General features: G+C 42.7%; 1 protein-coding gene across 1 annotated transcript in view; it reads left to right on the forward strand.

The window, feature by feature from the left end:
- LOC137880371 (ephrin-A2-like) overlaps positions 1–18,435 on the forward strand; it is a 74,222-nt gene extending 55,787 nt beyond the window's left edge. The window contains exons 2-4 of the mRNA XM_068721706.1: positions 11,180–11,472; positions 15,939–16,004; positions 17,501–18,435. Coding sequence (XP_068577807.1) covers positions 11,180–11,472; positions 15,939–16,004; positions 17,501–17,625 — 484 coding nt within the window. The 3' untranslated portion in view covers positions 17,626–18,435. The remainder of the gene's footprint in view (positions 1–11,179; positions 11,473–15,938; positions 16,005–17,500) is intronic.
- The last annotated feature ends 3,946 nt before the right edge of the window (positions 18,436–22,381 follow it).

Consider the following 22,381-nt stretch of genomic DNA (forward strand, 5'->3'; position numbering starts at 1 on the left):
ATTCTTCAAACTGACCAGGTAGCCAATCATAGATAATGGGGTGGTAGTCCTGTTTCGTGACACTCCATGGCCACACCGCTGGATCAGACAACACTTTAGAGAAACTATTCAGTTTCAAGAAGAATACCCTGGCTTTAACAACGACATGCTGCTTCTGCCCATTGATCCTGGGAGTCATAATTCACCGGACCATTAGAGACTTCCGGTCAGATTAACACAAACAGAGGTGATTTCAAATTTTAGAACAAACAACCAACGCTGTCGTCTTCCTTGTGAGGACAATCTCGATTCAGAATCTGTTTGTTGTTTTTGTTTTTTTGGGCTTCTGCACCTTAGAATTGGCACCGAGATTGAATTGGAACTGAGTGACAAGAGCAAAAGATTGACATGAAGAGAAACGGACAGAACGTTGGAGAGAGACTGAGGTGGAGATTGAGACGGAGAGCAAATGGCAGCAAGCAGAGAAAGTGAGACGAAAGGGAGGGAGGGAAGGAGATGCTCGCTATTAGAGTCAGACGGCATTGACCTTCAATCCATCCAGAACCACGTTACGTTCAGCACATATGGCTCCACTTAATGTGGCGAGACTTGAGAGAGAGAGAGAGAGAGAGAGAGAGAGAGAGAGAGAGAGAGAGAGAGAGAGTGTGTGCATGTGTGTGTGTATTTTTGATTTACTCGCAGGAGTGTGACTATTAGCACGAGCATGCATGCTTCTCTATAGTGTGCCTTTGATTGTGTTTACATGCCGATGTTTACTTGCGTGTCGACACGTATGTGTGTGCGCGCGTGTGTGTGTGTGTGTGTGTGTGTGTGTGTGTGCCTGCAAACACAGTGTGTATCTTAATTGGACTCCATTCAAGTGTTTAATTACTCATTAGAGATGCCGCAAAGCAATCCATACACCAGCTCCCCCCCCCCGTTCGCTCCCTCTGCCCTCTGTGACTTCCAACCAACAGAGGCTCAAACGCTTTGACCCAAACTACATGGATTAGTTCACCTCGTCAATCTGGATCAACCTATCCATATGAGATGAAAAATCCCTGAGCCGGGTGGGGGGCTGTGAAGCGAGACAGGCAGTTAATAAGCCAGTCAGCTCGTCGGTGTGACACACTTGTTCATGTGAAAGATTAGTAGTCAGTCAGACAGCTGGCCACTTTTTTTTTTTCCCCAGTCAGTTATTCAGGTGGTCAGTTAACAAGCCTGATGGCCTTTTAGCTGCACGAATCAGTCAGTTACATAATCGTGTTGTCAGTCCGTCTATCAATCTGTCAGTCAGACTGTCAATCAAAGATTGAAAACCCTATAAACCCATCCTTGTAAGTAAATTGATGTTTTTCTGGAGCATCTTCTGAAGTGATGCTTCACACTTCTGTAAAATACTACAAAACAGTTACAGGGAACGGTGAAATGTAGAGAATTTCACTCAGTTTATTAAATACGGCTCGCTAAAAATAATTCAATCTATTACAACAGTCCTGTAGTAAACACTACCTCCATGAAGGTCATAATGTTTAGCGTTTATTTCTCCACCACATTTACATGAATGAGGGTAGGTTAGATAACAGGAACACATCTCTGTATAATGCAGTTCAACAGCTCTCCTCAAAAACAAAACATAAAGAGAACATCATTAATCATCAGGATGGTAGGATTTATTCTATTAGACTGAATACATTTTATCTAGGTGTATCTATTAAACTGGCAACTAAGTGTATGACAAAATAAAATCCAAACTAAAGAGTGGATTATTTTTCTTCATATTTTGAGCTAGAACAATAGAAGTCTTGCCTTCTTTCTATTGGACCCGGTCTGGAGCTTTATTGGAGCAGAGTATGAGGCTAAAAGATCATGAATATGTAAGAGAGCCAAACAATGGAGGGTTTAATTTGGCAGCTCCGTCCTTCGAGGGCAAAGTTGTTATCCTGGCCAAATGTGAGGTGGATGTCTTGTGGAAACAAATCAAAGTACGAAAGAATGAAATGAAAAAAAAATTTGTGATATAAAATATTTGTGGTCATGTTGATTGACATCGCAATCTGTAAAAGAAAAAGAAAGTCATTAAAACTGCATCATTACATCAAAAGAATGCGTGAGTGTAGATGGAATGAAAAATAAATCAGTGCGGTTCTTCTCCCTTCTTTAAACATTGACTCTGTGGCTACGTGACATTTCTGCAGGGCACTGACACAAATCCTTTCTTGTCCTCGCCAATCCCCCCCCCCGTGTTGAGAGATTCCCATTGGTGCGCTCGGACACCAGCCATCAACTCCTTAGCGCTTCCCTTTGGGCAAACATTGTCGATACCAATCCAGCTCCACTGCTGTTTACGCCGTCGAAAGGTGCCAAAGCCGGTCCTGCATCGTGGCGAACACCCCTCAGAAAACAAGGAGAGTGATATCGGCATATCATGCACTCTGTCTGTCAGCTTGTCAGACGCGCCGCGTGTGCCCGAGCTCTCATCTCATCTGTCTGACTAACTCATCCTGCTTGTCCATCTATCTGTGGCTTTGGCTCTATTCTGTCTCCACTTTTTGTGTGTGTGTGTTCCAGCTACCGCATCACCAAGGTGACAATTACCATACCGGGGGATCTCCAACAGGTTTTGTTATGTTAATATCAGTGCCCTGGGTGTCTGGTTGTATGTGTCTGTAAGTATGATGGGGAGCATGTTTGTGTCTGACAGTGTGTGTATATACGTGTGCATATGTGTGTGTGTGTGTGTGTGTGTGTGTGTGTGTGGCAGGGATTGGCACAGGCGGCGGTTAATCCGCGGGGGGTCCATGTTGCCCGTCTTGAAGAAATACATAATAACCTTTCAGATGTGCTGAATGTCACCACGGTGATCTATGGGCGACATTATTCAGAGTGACAGATGTGGAACTCAAAAACAGCACAACTTGAGCTGGGGAATGTGAGTGTGTGCTCGTTGCTGCGCTGTACGACGTACAGTATGATATTCTTGTGTGTTGTCTATCTCGTCTTATTATTATTTATATGCATGCGTTTACTTTGAAGTGAGGATCAAGAGCTAATTTACATAATTAAACATCAGTGTTTATGAACCCCCAGTATTTCCCTGTGTAACGTGGATATCTCACTGTGTGTGTGTGTGTTAATGTGTTATAATGTGCCATATGCGTTAATATGTCACGTGTGCCCCAGCATCATATATTTGTATGCATATAAGTGAACGTATGTGTGTCTCATGCATGTGTTTATGTAGGAGGAGGTAAAGTATTTACTTTGGCCCACATACCTATAAGCATCGGCAGCAATGCAGCGGGAGACGCAGGCAGAGACGACAGCATGAGAAAAAACAGCTCATGCTGAGAGAAAAGCAGCTAAAGAGTCCTAGCAAGAGGAAGGTGTGTGTGTGTGTGTGTGTGTGTGTGTGTGTGTGTGTGTGTGTGTGTGTGTGTGTGTGTGTGTGTGTGGAGGAATAATTTTAAACATGCATAAAGAACAAGCCGAAAGCAGGAGGCGGGGAATAGAAAAACACGAATGGGGGGTGGGGGGAATTTAAGACGGAGGAGAGAACAAGGAAGAGAAAACAGAAGGGGAATCATGAAGACTGAAAAGAGGAGGAAGTAACAATGTCAAAAGATGCTGCTGTGCTCCTGGAAGGAAAGTAGGGAAAAGAAGAGAACGGAAGAATAAGAAGGAGAGCGAGCAAATTAATCTGAAGTGAGGAGAGATGAAGATTGAGGGAAAGAAAGGAAAGAAAAGGAGCAAAAGACAGAGTGAAGACAGGAGTAGATGAAGACGGAGAGATAGAAACGGAGAGTAATGTGGAGTTAATTGGAGAGACATTAAGAGTGACTGAAGCTGCAGCACAGCAGACTGAGACAGCAATGTAACTTACACTGAGACTACTTACAGACAAACGTTTCTTCCTGCCAAAAAACAAAATTAGGTGAAATTATACACATTTCAGATGCTCAATATAAAATGTCACATAAGACTCCTTTTTTTCTTTTGTTTGTATGCAGAAGAGAGCAAACAGGATGTTCATTACCGTTAGTAAGAGAATGATGATAGTCAAGTTTATTTATGATCACATTTCATACAACAGCAGTAGACTTAATGAGCTTCATGATAAACTCAGTGCTGGCAGAAAGTATCACTCATTGTCTGTAACTGCAGAGAGAAGTTGGCAACAGAAGTTGAACTTTAACTTTTTGATTTCAGCTGGATAAGTGAGGATGAATTGAATGTTTAAGAATTGAAAATCGATCCACATGTGATTTGTTCACTTGTTCTTCTTGACTTTTTTTCCAAGAAACATGGAGCGATGTGGGGAATAAGCAACTCTTTTTCTTCTTTTACTCTCGCTATTGGGACGCTTGCCTTACTTTTCATTTACATTTCATTTTTATGATCTATAGATCTGACGCTCCTATCACCTGAACGACATCATTTGTCTGTGGCAACCAATAAACCTGTTTTATGACGTGACTACGCTATGGTTGAGGTTTGGTTAGGTTTAATCACATAAAATGACTTTGTTAGGTTTGAGGAAAGATAATGGTTTAGAAGTGGTTGTGGTTTGGAAATGATTGACGTCATTGAGCAGCTGTCTCCCGTATTAAAGTGATGTTTTGTTGACCCATCCATCCTTCCACCTCGACCTCCTCCTTCCACAGACTTTGTTGCTCTATAATCACCTGACTACCTCCTTCTCTCCTGTGATAATTACCACAGCCATTACAGAACTTTGTCACTTGAACATAAACATATGTGTTTTTTTGGGGCGCCTGCTGAAACAGCTGATGCTCTCGTTCTTCTTGTAGGTCGGTCTCCATGCGTGCGGCATAAAAACGTTGCCCCGTAGTGCTACTAAGGGTTCAATTTTCCAGAGTACCTTAAATAATGTATCCAAATGACAACAAATGACAGGACAAAAAAAAGCATATAAAGAAAAGGAGAGGTTGTCATAACATCTTTCTTCTTTTTACATGGTGGTTTGCTCGACCTTGTAGGTAGAAACGTTGCATCATTAAATTTCTCTGGAGCTTCTCTTTGAAGCATCGTTTGAACCAAAAACAAGATGGTGCACAGAAAGCATTTTCCAAGAGCGATATTTAAAAAAAAAAAGAAAATGTTAAGGTCACAGTGTGAATGCCTGCATCAGCGAGAATGATGGATAGAGAAAAAGAGAAAGTTGTGGATGGAGAGAGGGGGTGACATAGTGAGAGTGAGAGACGGAGAGAGCGAAGCGTCCTTTGATGTTTGCTGGTTGATCCGGCCTGCTGTTTAGGACGCAGGCAGGTATGGTAAACATCCGAGGCTTCTCCAAGCAGCTTTGATCACAGCCATGCTGAGAGTTGATGTTGATGAGTCAGTGATGCCAGAATACTGAGAGGTGGCCACATCTCACACACACACACACACACACACACACACACACACACTTTTTACTGTAAGTGCATCTACAGGACACACATCCCGTCACACACTAAGACATAAGCTTTCATTCTTCTCTTTAATCTTTCATTTAAACTTTTAAACTCCTGAATTTCTATTTTCCTTTTATCCTGACATGTACGCACCAATACCATAAAACCCGTTTACACCCTTTTTTTTTTTTTTTTTTTTTTACTGATTGTGGTCCAAGCCTCAGAATGAACCTTTTACATCCATTTGAGAGCGAGCAGCCAAAATCCAAATTCTTCAGCTGCATCTGGCTAACCTCACCAGACAATTCAATTGCACTGAAAGAGTGAGGAGAATCTGTGAGACATCAGGGGATTAGGAACGAAGCAAACCATCGTATCATATTGCACAGGTTTACACTCTGACGATATTAAAAAGAAATGGCTCGATGCTGCGGAGCAGAAAACTGAAAAAAGGCCGTGTACTGAACATCATGCCCTTCAACAACAATCTGTTTTATGGGCATATTTTGAGATTATGTCTTTTTCATGAAGACACCGCTGAAGATCTATCTTCTTATCATCCTTGAAACTAATTATCAAGTTTTCCTCCTTTTGGTAGTGTTACGTTTTAAAATAATATTGACTGTCAATATGCCAGAAGTACAAAAAGCTACCTATCCCTGGAAATGAAAGATAATCAAGTTTTATCACCCGGAAAATAAGAATTGTGTGCACTATTTCTTGTCCGATGATCAGAGTTTACAAAGAATGTGAAAAAGGATTAGTGAAACTTTTTATCATTTTGTGCTGTACTTCGTTGTAAGATACCTTAACGCCCACTGTATTGGTTTAGGTCTTGGAGATGTTTTTGTTTGTCAAATGTTGAGACAATCCCAGTGAGAACTGGCTCAGTCTGAGAATGTGTGGGTGTAAAGCAACACATACACAATGTCCTCCGGTTGGATTGATTGAGGCTGGAAGTGCGTTGTCTGCAGGTTGTGCAACATTGTCTATTTTGATCCTACAGTAAAACCTGGGGTCACCAAAGCCAGCAAGCGGCTTTAATCGTTATTTTATGTATCAAATGATGATGTGAAATGTGAGGTGCTGTGCTTGAAGTGACGAACCGACAGAATCATCACCTGAATCTGCAGCTGTCAGCAGCTTTACGGAGCTTTATAGTGAGCTTTTTTTTCTTTTCTTTTTTTGCATAAAGGGCAATGAGAGATAGTGAGTTTTTAGCTCGTTGTCTAGCCCTCTTAATGTTTGGGTTCACTCTCGCAGCAGGCAGCTGAAAACCCTCTAAAACCCCTCTGTAAACTACCTGCTCAGCACCAAACAATAAACAGGCAGCCAAAGAGACAGATATTTCCCTCAGGAGTTGATGAAGACCAAAATCAGAGCACAAAGAGAACGAAAATTACATTCATCAGGTGGACAGAGACACAACTCCACATTAATGCTGTTGCTCCTTAAATGCTGCAACTGTTAAAACCTTCAGTATACCATTTAATGGTGTTATTAAACTTTTATTGCTGTTTAAATCTGACGGTGAAAATATATCTTAAAAGGTCAGTTTACAAAAAGTATATTTTCCCCTTATGGTATGTAGTCCTGCAGATAGTTTTCGTCAACTTGTGAGACGTGTTTCTGAGATTTCTGCTGCCGTCTTCAATATGGTGAAGGCGAATGGATTTCACAGCATTGAAAAAATACTTAATAACTCAACAGCAATGTCAGTGTTTCAAGAAACTGCTACTCTGGATATTCCACAGAGTAGCAGTGTCTACACTGTGAACCGTTTTCATTGGAAGTACTTTCTACATTAGAAATAGTCCCTATGGCAACTGTTGACAGTGTGTGACACAAATGAGATTCCATTCGCTTCCACTGTATTTGGGAGGAGACAGAAGTCTCAAATGTGTGTTTTTTTATTTATTATTTTTTGGGTGTGGGGGTGAACTGAAACTTTACGACTAGGAAGTTATGATGCACTACGTGTTAACGTGAGAGCAAGAAAATCAGCAAACTTAACACCAGCCTGAAAAGCTGCATTTCCCCTCTGACCACACCCATCAGTGTGCTCCGTTGTACCTGTAGCTACACTCGACTGTGATGTCACGGTGAACTGATACACCCTGGAGTACACTGCCACGTCGCTGCAAAATAAGACTTTCCGGAGGTGTTGAGGTACTCTTTAATAGCAACCTCATAATCGTAAAGATTCATGAAGTTTGATTAATGTCAGTTTTTATTAGTGTCATGGCGGCTTCGTGCAGATCCCTTCAAATACAGTGTGACAGAATATTAGTAATGTCTCTAACAGGTTCGATAGGGTTTAATCATATGCAAACTGTGATCACCATATGCACATTGAAAGAAATACACACCAATACCTACACTAACGACACACACACACACACATCGCGCACATACAAGCTCCATGAGGAAGAGGTGGGCTGTAAGTGTGAGAGCATTCCCGTGTCTTTTTGGCCAGCGCAGTGTGTGTGTTTAATTCCAAATGACACACGGCCTGAGAGGAGGGGATGCAGGGACACACTCATCCACACTTAACTGCACACCAACATGTACTGTTTAACAGCTCGTGGCACACACCTGCACACACACACACACACTTGCACACACACTTGCACACACAGCTTCTTCACGCCTGGCTGTATTAGGAATGCAGACAGTGTCACAGGAGCAGGGCAGGGCGCTGAGTGGCTTAATACAACCTAATGTATCCTGGCACATTAGCCCTTTCTTGGATTGAGCATCCTCACTCATCGGGACCCACTTTAACAAGCTACCATTTAACCGACCACACACACCTACTTGCGTCCATTGAAGCAAACACACGCACATACATTGTATGCCCGACGCGCTAATGCTCTGATGGGAGTCAACCATAAATGTATCAGTGCACAATCAATAGGCAAAGCACATTTGAGTCAGATGGAAAACCACAGTTGTACAAATTGAAATGAAAGACAAAAAAACCTCCTCCTCCATCTGCTCTTCCTTCAGCTGGCCTCCTCCTCCTCCTCTTCTGCTCTTTCTTTCTTTCCTCCTTTTTTTCCTTCTTTCCGTCTTGTTTTACTCTCACTTTGTGCAATCTCATTATCCCTCTCCATCCCCCTCCTCTCTCTGTCTTTCTCTTTCTTTTGTCCTCTTTCCACACGTATCGCCATTACTCCCCTACCTTTTCTCTCTCTGTCTCCCTCCCTCCCTCTCTTCTTTCCTTTTAGCTCTTATATTCTCATTCTGTGCATCTCTCCCTCTGTTTCTCTCTCTGCCTTTCCCCTTTAGTTGTTAATCAGAGCTGATTGGGAGCAGAGAGAGCCGAGAAGAGCTCCCTAGTGGATCAATGCTTCTAAATGATCTGTTCAAGGATCCCTTTAGAACCTGCAAAACTCTCTCTGATAGGGCACCGAAGCATGAAGGCGCTCATTTCACATCTAACTCACTTCCTGATTTGCCCTCTGGGAGAGAGATAGGACTGCCGTTATAGGGATAATTTGTCCCAAAGCTTAATATCCCACTAACCAACAGTGCTTAGACCAAAATGTCTTCATTCCAGGCAATCAATTACTGCCAAGGTGAGGGGGGGAAAATGATGAATTTGTTTAAAAAGCTCAGTCTGTGTTTGTGTGCGCGCCATCTGAGACGTCGAGATTGCCCGACAAACTGGCTTTGTTTATGCTCGTTTGATCGAAGACATTTTCCTGCTTCTCAAATTTACTGAGCTTCAAGAAAACAAGATTTGATAATGTGCGGCAGCTGAATTTAAAATATGTATTTGAGGGGGTACATCTGAAATGAAATTGATTGTAGCCGTGGTGAGCGATGATGTTAATGACGAGCACCAGAAGAAGAAGCGTCCGCTACAGGCACATGCCCACAAAGAGATTACACTACAATATCACACTAAAGGATGTTAAACAGCCATTCAAAATGTGAGATGGTTTACTGAAGATTGGCTCAATGTGAGTATGGGTTGGTAAAGATGCAAAAAACAAAAAGATTATCAAGTCATTCTCTTGGGACATATTATTTATGAAGTGCTAGTAAATAAAACATCTGAAATATCAAATATTTAAAAAAAGAAAACACTGATGTATTATATTTTCTCACAGTAAGGTGCCGACATGAAAGCAAAGTTATTCTGAAAACAAAGTTATGTATTTTAAGACAACAGTTAAACAAATACTACAATTGTAGAGTACTGATTCAGCAATAGATGATAAATATTGATTGATCCATTTCAGCTTCATAACTTTTGCTAATAGATACCATTAATTTAAAGTGACGCTCTCATATTGTGGATTTTCTAGCATAGTAAGCTAAAACTGTTTTACAGCCAAAGGCAGATATAAAGTAACGTATTCCTTTGTGCCCTGTTGTCTAAAAATGATTAAAAACGTATCTAAGTCTTTATAACCATAAACCTGGACACTCACTTGATGAAAGTATGGATTCGTTTTTAAAGTTTAGTTTCTTTAGAACAAATATGAGAGCTGTGGACAAGACGGGAAAGTCATGAAGTTTGGAGAAACAGACCAGTGTTTCAGTGTTTCAAGGGAACTTGTTGACAATAAAAAAAATATACAATATCGGCAGCCTTATCCTTTAAGAGAGACTGTTTCACTCCAGTGACTTCAAGATTGTAAACAGAAGTGCAGTTGCCATATGAGCAACGTTGGCATCAAAACATAAACATAAATAGAGCCTGTATAATGTAGGGGAAAAAAATGTAGCCATATGTTTTTAATGTACTCTGACTGCCTTGCAGAGATTGGGGAGTCACCAACTGTGTTCAAGCACCATCTTGTACTTCCATATGCTATCTGGTATTATTTACGAACTCTTTGACCCAGTGCCAGGAGAAGGAATATAGCATGGGCAAATACCGCAAAGTAATCCTCTTTACAATGTGCCTATACACTGATATTTCTTCTTCGGTAACCTCTGGCCTACTTCAGTTCATCATGCCACCTTCAGTGATCCGCATGTGTACGGAACTAAGTGGGCTTTCACCACTGACTCTATACACTGCTTCAGGCGGTGGGATAATAATGTGTGCTCTCTACCATCACATGACCCACTTCTCTTGAGAAGGCTCATTCAAGCACTCGGACTGGAAAAAAGAACATATTCCAAACATGCTAATAACTCCCATGAAGCATAGCTTGGAAAGCTTTATTAGAATAACGTTGGTAACTATGCAGGCTTTTGGGGAAACCCGAGGGATTGTTATTGATTTTCTTTGGCCCCCTCTCGTTTATTAAATAGTTGCAAACACCCTTCAGGATATTTTTTTTCTACAAGCTACCACATGACTCAGGTGGTTTCAAGGCCCCCTCTATCAGAAAGCGTGTGTTGAAGTGTCCTTGAGCAACGCGTGGCACCTCTGAGGGTTGCTGTTTTGTAGCTCACTCAACCTTGAATCTTCCTGTGGAGATGTACGGACAGAAAAATCCCAACAGCGATCATACAATTTCATATAATTACGGTGCACAGCATGAGTGAACTAAGTGGACACTCACCGCAGTTTCCTTTATGGTGAGCAATCATACAGAAACTTGATATACTGTAGGTAGTAAATATTCATGTTATTATAGAAGATTAGTTCTTTTCTCTCAAAATAGATGTCTCACTCTATCTCATTTCTCCTCGGTGAACTATTCCTGAAGCCTCCTCACCGCTGCCCACTGATTCTGTGTGTCTTTTCCGAAGCCTGTTTGTGATTATTTTTATTCATGAAGAAGTTCTAATTTCGTTGTTTCCTCTGTGTCTTGCAGGTTCTGGCACGGGGAGTACCGAGTGGCAGTGAACATTAATGACTATCTGGACATCTACTGTCCTTACTACGAGGGTCCTCCGTCTCACGGGCGCATGGAGCGCTACATCCTGTTCATGGTCAACCACGAGGGCTACACCTCCTGCCAGCACAGGATGCGCGGCTTCAAGCGCTGGGAGTGCAACCGTCCCAGCGGTCCTGACGGACCCCTGCGCTTCTCAGAGAAGTTCCAGCTCTTCACTCCCTTCTCCCTGGGCTTTGAGTTCAGGCCCGGACACGAGTACTACTACATCTGTGGGTTATCAGCTAGGCAGTGTGAGGTTGTGTGTGTGCAGGCAAACAGTGTTTGTCTGTTTGTTGTGTGCATGCGAGCGTGCGCGCCTCTGTTTGCGTGTTAGTTGTTCAATATGCATTTGTAAACGATATGTAAATATGCAATCAACAGAAGCTGATTGAGAGAGTTCGCAAACATCGCCCACGATGTCGCTCGCACACCCACAGGGGCGCATAAATACACCTTCCATCTCTCACTCGCTCCCCCCACTCTTTCTCTCTCACTCTCTTTATTTCTTGATGTGTCTGTCTGCTTCTGTCGAGAGCATAAGTGGTGTGCTCAGCAAAGTGGTAAAAATGTCACCAGGCGTATTTTGTAATCATTTTTATATTAGCTGTATTGATGTTTCTCCTCACTCCAACAAGTGATGTATTAGTATCACAGATGGGTCTTATCCCCTGAGACTGTTTTTCTGAACAGAGTATAAATAGGTATCATTCCCCTGTCAGGCATGGGACAAATAGTAGCTTCAAATTACTCTTAAACATTGTTTGGTAGGCGAGATTTCCCGCATCCTGACTGTTTAGTGCAAGATCAGTTGGTAATCACAGAAAAGCACATTAAATTGACTTTCAAAAGCTTTGCTGTCAGTGGCCAAACTTTCTGCAGCCGCACAGACAAGTGCCGCTTTTCTCTGTGCGGAGGCTGCGAGAGCTGCTCGGCTTGTGACAAAACATTTGACTGTTTGAAACCACCGACCAGATGGGAGAATATGTTGAAAGAAGACGGTCATAATTCACACGATCACAAGAGGTCACACGTCAGGAGAATGTATGCACAGGTTGTCGTAACTTTTTGAACAAACAATTTATTCTGTTGTTTGTCTGGCAAGGACGGTCTCGAGCTGCCATGTGTGAAATGACTTTACAAAAAGTAATCCTTTTGTAATTATTAGTTTCTCTTGTAACTTGATGACTTTGCTTTATAACCAATTAGCAAAGTTATCTCACTAGATCTCTAAACTCTCTAAACATCATACCAAACCTGAACTGTCATTCTATCAGAATTTGTCACGGAGACGAATGATTCTGCAGCAGCATTTCTGCCACGATGCAGCCCAGCACAGGTCTCTTTATTACCTTGCTGTGTTGCCGCTGCACAGCTGACCTTAACCTTTTCAGCGGGAGATGATGCATTCTCACCATGACCCATAATGGGATGAGGTTCCTCTGCCATCAGTTTCAGGTCATCATGCAGGTGCGACATATTTTTTGATTTAGTTTTTTGGCCTTGGACAGAGATTCTGACCTTACAGGGATATTCTCATTCACACAACGGACGGAGCGATCAGCAAAGGCAAAAAAAACAAAAAACATTCTGTGATAGATATTTGCAGGTTTTAATTCAATTTGTTGTAGCAATAGTGTTCGGATTGTATTTCTAATGCGGTAACACGATTTTGTGATGTAGTGCAATCACTGAGAACCAATGTGCTGCACAACTGAATTAAAAGATAATGAGATTAAAGTAATGTGTTTCCTCCCACACTATTTGTTTTTAGAGTAAGTTTTAATAATGAGCACTAAGTATCGCAAATATTTCTTTGCCCCAGTCTGTTGTCTACACTGTCACAAAGACACAGCAGGCGAGAGTCAGAGAGCTAAAGAGGCGAAGATAACAGCCACCCGATGTCCTACTGCACTTTTCCCAGTCGGCACACACACGCACACACACACACGCACACACACACACACACACACACACACACACACACACACACACACACACACACACACACACACACACACACACTCTCTTTTGTTTTCAGTCTCATGTTAGGATGGACAGGGCCCCTCCATAGTTGTATAGTTGCTGACTATACTATTGTGTTTCTGGGACCCTTGAGGGGAATGTGTACTCTACGAGATTGGTGTGTGTGTGTGTGTGTGTGTGTGTGTGTGTGTGTGTGTGTGTGTGTGTGTGTGTGTGTGTGCGTGTATTGTAGGGGGAGGGCTGGTTGTGGGGTCAGTTGTCAAGTGATTGTGAGTCCGTGAAAGGCCATGTCCATCATCTTGACAGACAACCACACACGTTTTTGTCTCGCACGGTTTCTCACATGCACATACAAACACACACACACACACACACACACACACACACACACACACACACACACACACATACACACACAGGTCAGTATTGATGTGGAACAAAGGCATTTTGACATTTTTAACCACCCAGCCCTTCAGATGAGTGTGTGCGTGTGTGTGTGTGTGTGTGTGTGTGTGTGTGTGTGTGTGTGTGTGTGTGTGTGTGTGTGTGTGTCTCTCCTAGCCGTAAATACTCCACGAAGTAAAACACATCGATCTTTGATGGTGATCCGTGGTCAGACCTGTGTGAGTGTGCGCCGATGTGTGCACGTTGGTGTGTGTATTTGTCATGTGGTTGACATGTTGACAGGTCCACTCCACCCCTTACTTCTCCCAGCTGCCATCTGATGAGGTTGAGTGATTTTCAATGGGTTTTCAGGAGACGCCGGATTGTGGATGTGCTGGGAAACGAAGGCGCTGGGAGAGCTGATAAGACTTTTGAAAAATGACAAAAGTGAAAAATTTTTGGAGGGCACGAAGAAAAAGAATTCTAGCCCTTTCACCCTGATATGTTGCCATTTGTCAGTGAAAACAGTGGGGAACCTGAAACAAAGACACACAACAGGAGAGATAGCTCAATACAAAGCTGGCGGGGGCTTCATAGGGGACCGTGATGCACTTTCTCTGGGCACTGTAAGAAGGGTAGATGGAGCATTTGAAGAAATTTGAGGCAGTGGAAGTGGGCTACAGGGAAGGCATGAAAGGGTGAAGGGCAGAGAAGGATGGAGGGAGGAGTTCTGGGCAGAAAATGAGGGAGGAGAGAGGGCATAAGAAGGGTCAGATTTATTTCCTGTGCACTGTGGATCTTGATGATGGTCCTCTCCAGGGTCACTCTGGGCTCTGGCTATGCAGACTTCCTCAAGGGAGAAGGCCAATAGGTCTCCACGCACACCTCTGCATGTGCACATTCTTTTGCTCGTATGTGTGTGTGTGTGTGTGTGTGTGTGTGTGTGTGTGTGTGTGTGTGTGTGTGTGTGTGTGTGTGTGTATGTGCGAGGGGTCAGAGAGTTGGTCACCATCTGCTTTAAGGTCTTCAGTTCTATTTCACATCACAGCGAGGTGGGACTAAAAACCCAGATTCAATTTAATTTAGTCTACTTTGAAGTTTGAGTCACTTTTTTAACATTTTTCGCATTTTCTTTGGCATTCAGCCAGTGCAGCATGGTGGCTAAGTGGTTAGCAGTGTCACCTCACGGCAAGAAGGACCTGTGTCTGTGGGGATTTTGCATGGATTTCCTTCCCCATTCCAAAGACATTCAAGTCAGGTCGATTGGAGAGCTGGTATTTCCCTTAGGTGTGAATGTGAGTGCGACTGAATCCCAGTGTGCGGGCTGATCCCTCACAGACTTGTTTACATTGCCTGAAGTGCTCAGTATGTTTACGGGAGCTCATAAGCTTGGGAGCATGGGTTTAAGAGAACTTAAAAGGACATAATATAAGAAAGTCTCCAACGGCTTGAAGCAATAAATGTCATCAGGAAAGCACTAGGCTGCATTAATGACTACATTAATGTCAAATTCTAACAAATGAGAGAAAAAAATCTTTATAATGCCTACCCTTGATTTACCACCTCTGACATTTTTGTTTCAAGCTAATTATAGCATGTATGTGTTTTACTTTGCTGAACAAGAAAAGTCTGGAAAAGTCTGCATATTAATATATGAAAAATTAAACATTTAAGCCCACAGACATCCACCAGTGAATAAAGTCAGCGGAATAATCATGTCCACTGTATCTGTTATGAACTTGAGTATTGTCAGTGTTTCTCCCTGCCAACCCCTAAATAGGTACAGTGACTTCAAATAATTGGGGTTAAATTGAGGCTTAATGTCTTTGTGTTTTGGGGATCGAAACTTTGGCCGTCCAGTCACACTCCTGAAGGGCCATGAAATGCCCAGGTTCACAGTGTGTCAGTTTGTGGTAATTTGAATAATTTTAAATTAGTTTGAGAACAGGCGCCTCTAAATTATAATACTAAAATAAAACAGATGAAGGGATTCAGCTGGGTTACCTGAAGGATACGGCTGGTGTAGTCAAATCCCATGAAAAGACCAAAACCAGTGTGTTAATCTGTCTCTCAATACTTTCTGGCTATACTATGTCAGGTCCAAAATCTGATCTACATTCATTCCTACTGAAAAAAATGCGATTGTTACAGTACTGTCTCCAGTCCAGTCCAACCACCACCTGATAATAAGCCTCAAAGCACTCTGAAGCAGAACAACATTTAAAATAAATAAAATGTTGATTAAATGATCTCAATTACTTTATGATTTGAACCAGCAGCACAAATCACTTCATCTCTCAACTAATCTCCTCTTTCAATCTTTTTACAGCGTCTCCTCACCCAAACCATGTGGGGCGAGCATGTCTAAAGCTGAAGGTGTATGTCAGACCTCCAGGTAAGTCACGCTCTAACTACAAACTCACACACACACACATGTAAAGGTCCAGATTGGCTATCAAAGTAAAATTAGTGGGGAATAAGAGATCTGATAGAATGCCCCGGCAACACTCTCTGCTCTGATTCACAGACCAGCCAGGCAACACTTTAACATCTTTACTCACACACACATTCTGACACGTTCACACATACAAGCTCACACAAGTATGCGCAGGCGCATGCACGCACGCAGGCACAAAGTGGCATACGCACTTCACATCAGATCACATCACATCACACTGGGTGTGAGGGAGACCTTCTGTCCTTGTAGAAAGAGAACAGAGCAGGCTGAAAGTGCTCTCTAAAAATGTTGCCAAGCCTCCACATCACTCTACTGGCTGGATTTGTTCATAAGAAACAAGAGAGCAATCTAATAATAAACCCATCGCATACTCTAGAAGTCTAATCTAATAATAGACACTTTGTATTTCTTAATAAAATTCCCATTATGCCTCAGCCTTGTGGTAAAAGATGAAGCGCGACTTGCTCGCCACATAATACCAAGTCTTTTTTTTTTTTTTTCAAACAGCATGCAACCTGATAAGATATACTCTTTTGAAAATAGCTCCCTCATAGATCGGCGTAGACAGGATGCAGTGCTCACACGAGTGTGTGGTTGTGCCATTTAAAAAGTAACTCAACAGAAAGTCGACATACATGGGGAGCAGGTCACGGCGGCCATTACACTACACTTGCGTTATCTTGAAGATCTACCTGTACGTCTTTTCAAAGGCGGATTCTACCTCATGAGTTTTCTGGCTAAGCCTGACTAAAGAATCAAACCTGGGTAGTAACGCGTCTCCCTAGATAATGACACGGCTTTGAAGATCTTCGTAAAAGGATGAGAGTCGGCCTTCGCAGCTTTTCCAGACTCAGATCATTCCATCTATCGCTAAGGGGGAAGGAAATTCTCTCCTCCTCCATAATTACTGAAACAACATACGTTCTTTTATTCTGTCATTGCGGCGGCTCCTCGTTGAGATTCTGCCTTTTTTCTGCTCTTAAAGTAATCTGTCTGACATTGCAACTTCCATCTCATCTGTGAAATACTGTCACAAGAGTGAGCTGTGAGCGGTTGCACATGTGTGTGAGTGTCTTTGTGTGTGTGTGTGTCAGCTGCTCCAGATTCTGAGTCTCTGTGATTAAACTGTAATTAGGTTGGTTAAACCCCCTGCAGAGCTCAGTTGCTGTCGTCTTCTCCTCCTCCCTCTTTCCTCTCCTCATCCCTTGTCCTCTCCCTGCCTTTCCTTGGCTTTTGAATTGTGAGAGTTTTGTGGTTTGTCCCTCACTTTCCACATTTTTTCCCTGGTGATAGTTCCACTTGTCTACCCGTCTTCTTTCCATAAATCCTCTCCCTCCATCCAGTTTGTTTTAGATTGTCTTGTCTTTGTGTCAGTCTGTGTGTGTCCCTCTCAGTTCAGATGTTTTGTCGTTTCTCTCTTCTTTCTGTTTCAGATGGGTCGGGATATGATTCACCAGAGCCCTTCCTGACTGATGGAGGTCCATGCTGGAGGCCAGGGTCCATGGTCCTGTTTGCTGTTCTGGCCTCACTGCTCCTGGGTCTCTTTTCCTGGCTGTGACCCCTCTCCCCGTCCTCCTGGAGCTCCCACCCAGGGTCACTGGGCTGGGCTGGCTGTCCCTCTAAATCCACCACCCCTCAGGGAAGCCCTCTGTCTCCGTCCCACCCCCTCCCCCCCTTCCCCTTCTCTCCCACCTCCACCTCTATACGACCACCAACCACCCCCACTGCCAGCCCCCTCCATGGCCCAGCATCGGACACTGCTCCCCGGACTGGCTGAGAGGGTTGGGTCTTGAGCTGTCTGGGAAGCTGCGCTTCATCTCTGATGCAGCTGAAAAACACAAGGGAAATGTCTCTGCACTCATATCAGGGGGTCCTTTTGATTTGTCTATTGACTCTTGGCCACTGATGGGGTAGATGTAGCCGCGGCTATGATTAAACTTGTCGTTCCAGTGCAATTCCTATCATCCAATCACGGCAGGATGCATTAAGCGATAGGCCTGGATGCACAAAAATTGGATTTTTCTCACATTGCTATCCCATCGTCAAACCAAGAATTGGAAGTGGCCAAGCTTGCATTGTAATTGGAATTCTATACTACCTGGACCAGTTCCAACTGCAAGAAGAATGAGAGCAAACGTAGAGAAGGAGAGAAGAAAAGTGACCCGGCCGGTGCAGAAAAGAAAAGGAAAACAATGTGGGCACAGATTTAAATAAATACGACCGTATCGGAAATGTAATGTTATATGTGTTGATATTTTCAGACACGGTGTAGATTCACAGCAATGTGATACAAAAATCCTACAGTTTGATTTTTGTTTTGTTTTTTTCTATGAGAAGCTAAGATATCACATTCTAATGACAAGTATAATCATAGGCTGTTTCAGTGGGAGGGTGGGGTGTGTGTAGGGGGGTGTTCTGGGTGGGTTGGGTGAGGTGTATATTTCCAGGTGGGATGTGTTCTGTCTTATTTGTGTTTCTAAACAAAGCATTTATCACAGCCTGGCCAGCACAGGCGTCTTCAGCACTGTCTAATGTCGACTGGGTCGGGTGACTTTTGGAACCATGACTTTCTCATGTATGAATGTACCACTGGTCACCCACCTCTTTGTCTTTCTGTATTATTATGACTGTGGTCACTTACAGTACCTTCTCTAGGACTGGCAAGGTTGAACAGGTTCGGGGATTTGGACGGGTTGGTGGGTGCCGGGGGCAGGAGGAGAGCGAAGCAAGGATGAACGGAGGACAGGTGACAAAAGGAGGCGACACCCAAGTTGCATGACCACTGTGAAACCTTCAGATCAATCTCGTTTGTAATGATGATATATTTTTTCATGGGGAAAATCAGAAACACCCTGCTACCGCTCTCTTGCTCTCCCTGAGACTTTTTTTGTTTCAGACATCAAAAGGAAAAAAAATCCAGCCTCTCTCCTCACACTGTTTCTCCTGTCTGGCTTTCGGTCGTTGATGGATTAGCTTGGGCCGGGAGATAAATGGACCCACAGGGTGAAACTGACTGGAAATCAGCCCTCAGAGCCCAGGCCAGATCACAATGGACATAAATACTGACTGAAACTGGTCCTGGGTCTGAGAGTTAAACCAATAAGGGAAGCGCATAGACTGTGGCAAATGAGGCGAGGTGTGTGTGGGGTAGCATCACAAAAACACACATGCGCATGCACACACACACACACACACACACACACACACACACACACACACACATATACATGCACATGCACACAGTCTTTGATAACGGGACGGTTCCTCTGAGATTTTGGGAGCATTCGTGGACGTGACTATAAAGGGAACAGCGCAAAGAGAGAGGGAGCAGAGGAAGGAGAGAGAGTTTGTGTGTATCATGGGACCGAGTCTTCTTTAATGTTGGGGTGTGAACCTAATGAGTAAGCACTGTGAACACACACATACAGACACACATGATGACCAGTGTACAGATACACACACATACAGACATATGTAGAAAAGCACATGCAGATCTAGACATTTACAAAGACATGGCATGCACATACATACATGTACAAAGACACACACACACACACACACACACACACACACACACACACACACAAGAAAACACAAACAAGGGGAAGCACTTCCTTCCCTGTTTCATCTTATTTTTGTAGCATTTAAAATCACTGTTAATTACTCCTGTGTGGGATGCAGTGATGGGGTATAGCCTGTGGAAGATTAAAAAATGTGTTTTCTCTTCTTCTATTCCACTGATGCTGTCCTTCTATCGTTCTTCTTCTCTGGTTTGTGATCCATGGTTGGTAGTGGTAGGATGCCTCCAGGTCTGAGCGTCATGTATGAGTTTGTCTCCTTTTCTGTTTGTGGTGTTTTTTTGTGGGAGCTGACCTCAGTCATTAAAGTCAGTCAGTCAAAAGTAAACACAGAAGTCAGAGCAAGGAGAGAAACACACAAATAAAGATTGTCTTTTTGTCTACTCGGAAAACAAAATGAGTGGAATTTCTTCAGTGGAAATGTGAATTAATTTTCATTTGATGGTTTTTTTTCCCCCCAAAGGGCAGATGATTGTATTCATGTATTAAACTGCACCTGGGTCTTTATTTTGCCAAGTCTATCTTCCTCTGACGTCAAAGTCTTGGGACGGTGAGCATTGAGCTCTGCCAGTCAAAGCATGAAATTATTCAGATGAAATCACCCACTCCAATCTTCAGCTGTTTCTCCCTCAGCGATGTGACAGCTAATCTGAACTGCTGACAACATGGAGACTGAATAGCTTGATAGCCTTTCCTCCCTTGTTTCCATCAGATTCACAGCAGTGTGGCCTTCCAGTGATGGAAAGCAACCAAGTGCATTTACTCAAGTACTGCACTTATGTACAATTGTCCTGTACATGTACTTTACTTAAGTGTTTTCATGGTCTGCTACTTTATACTTCTACACCACTACATATTGTGCTTTTTACTCCACTCCACCATGTTATAGTGATAGTTACTTTCATATTTAAAAAGAAAAACACGTAATCAAAGTCATAATATCACCAAAAAAAGAGTTTATGCTTGGCTGAGGTTCGACAGTTGATTTATAGATAATATGCCCTTATCTTATGCAGTAGTTCAATGGCAACTAACTGGAGAAATGGAGCCTACAGCTGTTTTTCTTGATGCGCCCAACTCCTAAAATTTGCATAACAGTAGTTATATAAAAATGTGCATTGATTTGTTGTTTTCTCCCGATTTTTGGAAATTTGGTTAAAACATCTCACACGGTTTTATTTAAATTAATGGTTGAGACCTGAAGTATCCAACATTTCATTACAATAAACCAAAGACTAGAAGAAAAAAGCCCCAAAAATGCATGCATATTTTTGCAGGATAACTTTGATTTTTTTCAGATTTCTTATGTCAAAATCATTTAACAACCTCTCAAATTTACTCATGACCCTTTGGAGGGGGCCCGACCCCTAGTTTGGGAAGCACTGGACTGTACATAAAGTGGTTAAAACTAGCTCCACCAGCTTCAACAGTAAAATGCTACTTACACATTGATCACACATTGTATTAACAACCTATTAATGTGATGTATAATGATAGACCACTCAAAGGCCATTTTCCTACAGAACATGTGCTAGAACAAGACATGGAACCATTTCATGCTGGTGATGCCTAAAGGATAAATATCCAAACAAAAAAAGAATCTGAAATGTTTCCTCTAATCTTTGAGCTCAGCAGGTTTTCTCTAGATAGGACATGAATAGACAGATGGACAATAGACACTTCCTCCCCATTGGGGCTTGTATGGGCCAGTGCTAGCTTGAAACATTTATCAGCCTTGTTTTAAAAGCGTTATTTGAAACTACTGACTGCCTCTTTTGGCAGCGTGGTGCAAAAAGCATATCAAAAAGAGTTGTTTTTAGGGAAAACTGAGGTATATGAATAATAGATGAGCCTTTGCTTGCCGTGTTTGGCCCTCCTGTGCAAAGCTGGGTAATGGCTATCGATGTCTCTAGTTTCCATTAAATTGCTTCATATGAGAGCTCAATTCAAATGGAGAAAGAGTAGATTCCAGTGAAAAGGAGACAAGGGAATTAAATTATCTCTGAATATTGAATGCTTGGTCAGCCAATTCTTTGTCCTGACAAGTATACCAGGTACCAGCGGAATTAGCCTCACATAAAATTAAGCCCACTCAAGCAAGGCCTCGAAACCTTCCCATGTCTCAATCCTTGTGAAAGAAAAGATGAATGTGTGATATGACTGGAACAGAGCCAGAATTGAACAGATGTGCTCCTTGAAATCATGGGAAACTAGTGATCTGGTCCTTGTCACTGGCACATACACACTTATATATCCCCCTGTATTCCCTTCTAGATCGTATTAATCACTTGGTTATTTCAGCTATTTTCATTGGCTGGCGTACATGTGGGTGAATAATTGGCAAGAATAAATTTGGCCTATATGATGTTGGTTTTGGCAACAAGCAAAAAGAAAAGCCAGGAAATACAGATGGCGACCCCTCTCCATTCTTTTCCTCTCTTCATCTCTTCTTCTGTTGATTTCTCGCTCTCACAGGCTCACTATAGGCTGATCTATTCTCCTCTCTCCCCTGTACTATTATCTCCTCGTATTCAACTAACAGGCATGATTTAGGAATTATGGAATTAGGGCAGCGCTCCCATCTCTATTAATGAGGAACGGCATGATGAAAGAGCTTGATCCTGAACGTGCCATCTGTAGTCACTATTACATTCACTTAATCTATCTCTCCTCTCACTACTTTCTATTCTTTCTCTTCCCTCCTTCCTTTCATCTTCTCCCTTTCTCACACACACA

Source organism: Cebidichthys violaceus, unplaced genomic scaffold (genome assembly GCF_023349555.1).
Source record: "Cebidichthys violaceus isolate CVI_PGR_0920_01 unplaced genomic scaffold, fCebVio1.0.p SCAF_28, whole genome shotgun sequence".
Classification (NCBI taxonomy): Eukaryota; Metazoa; Chordata; class Actinopteri; order Perciformes; family Stichaeidae; genus Cebidichthys; species Cebidichthys violaceus.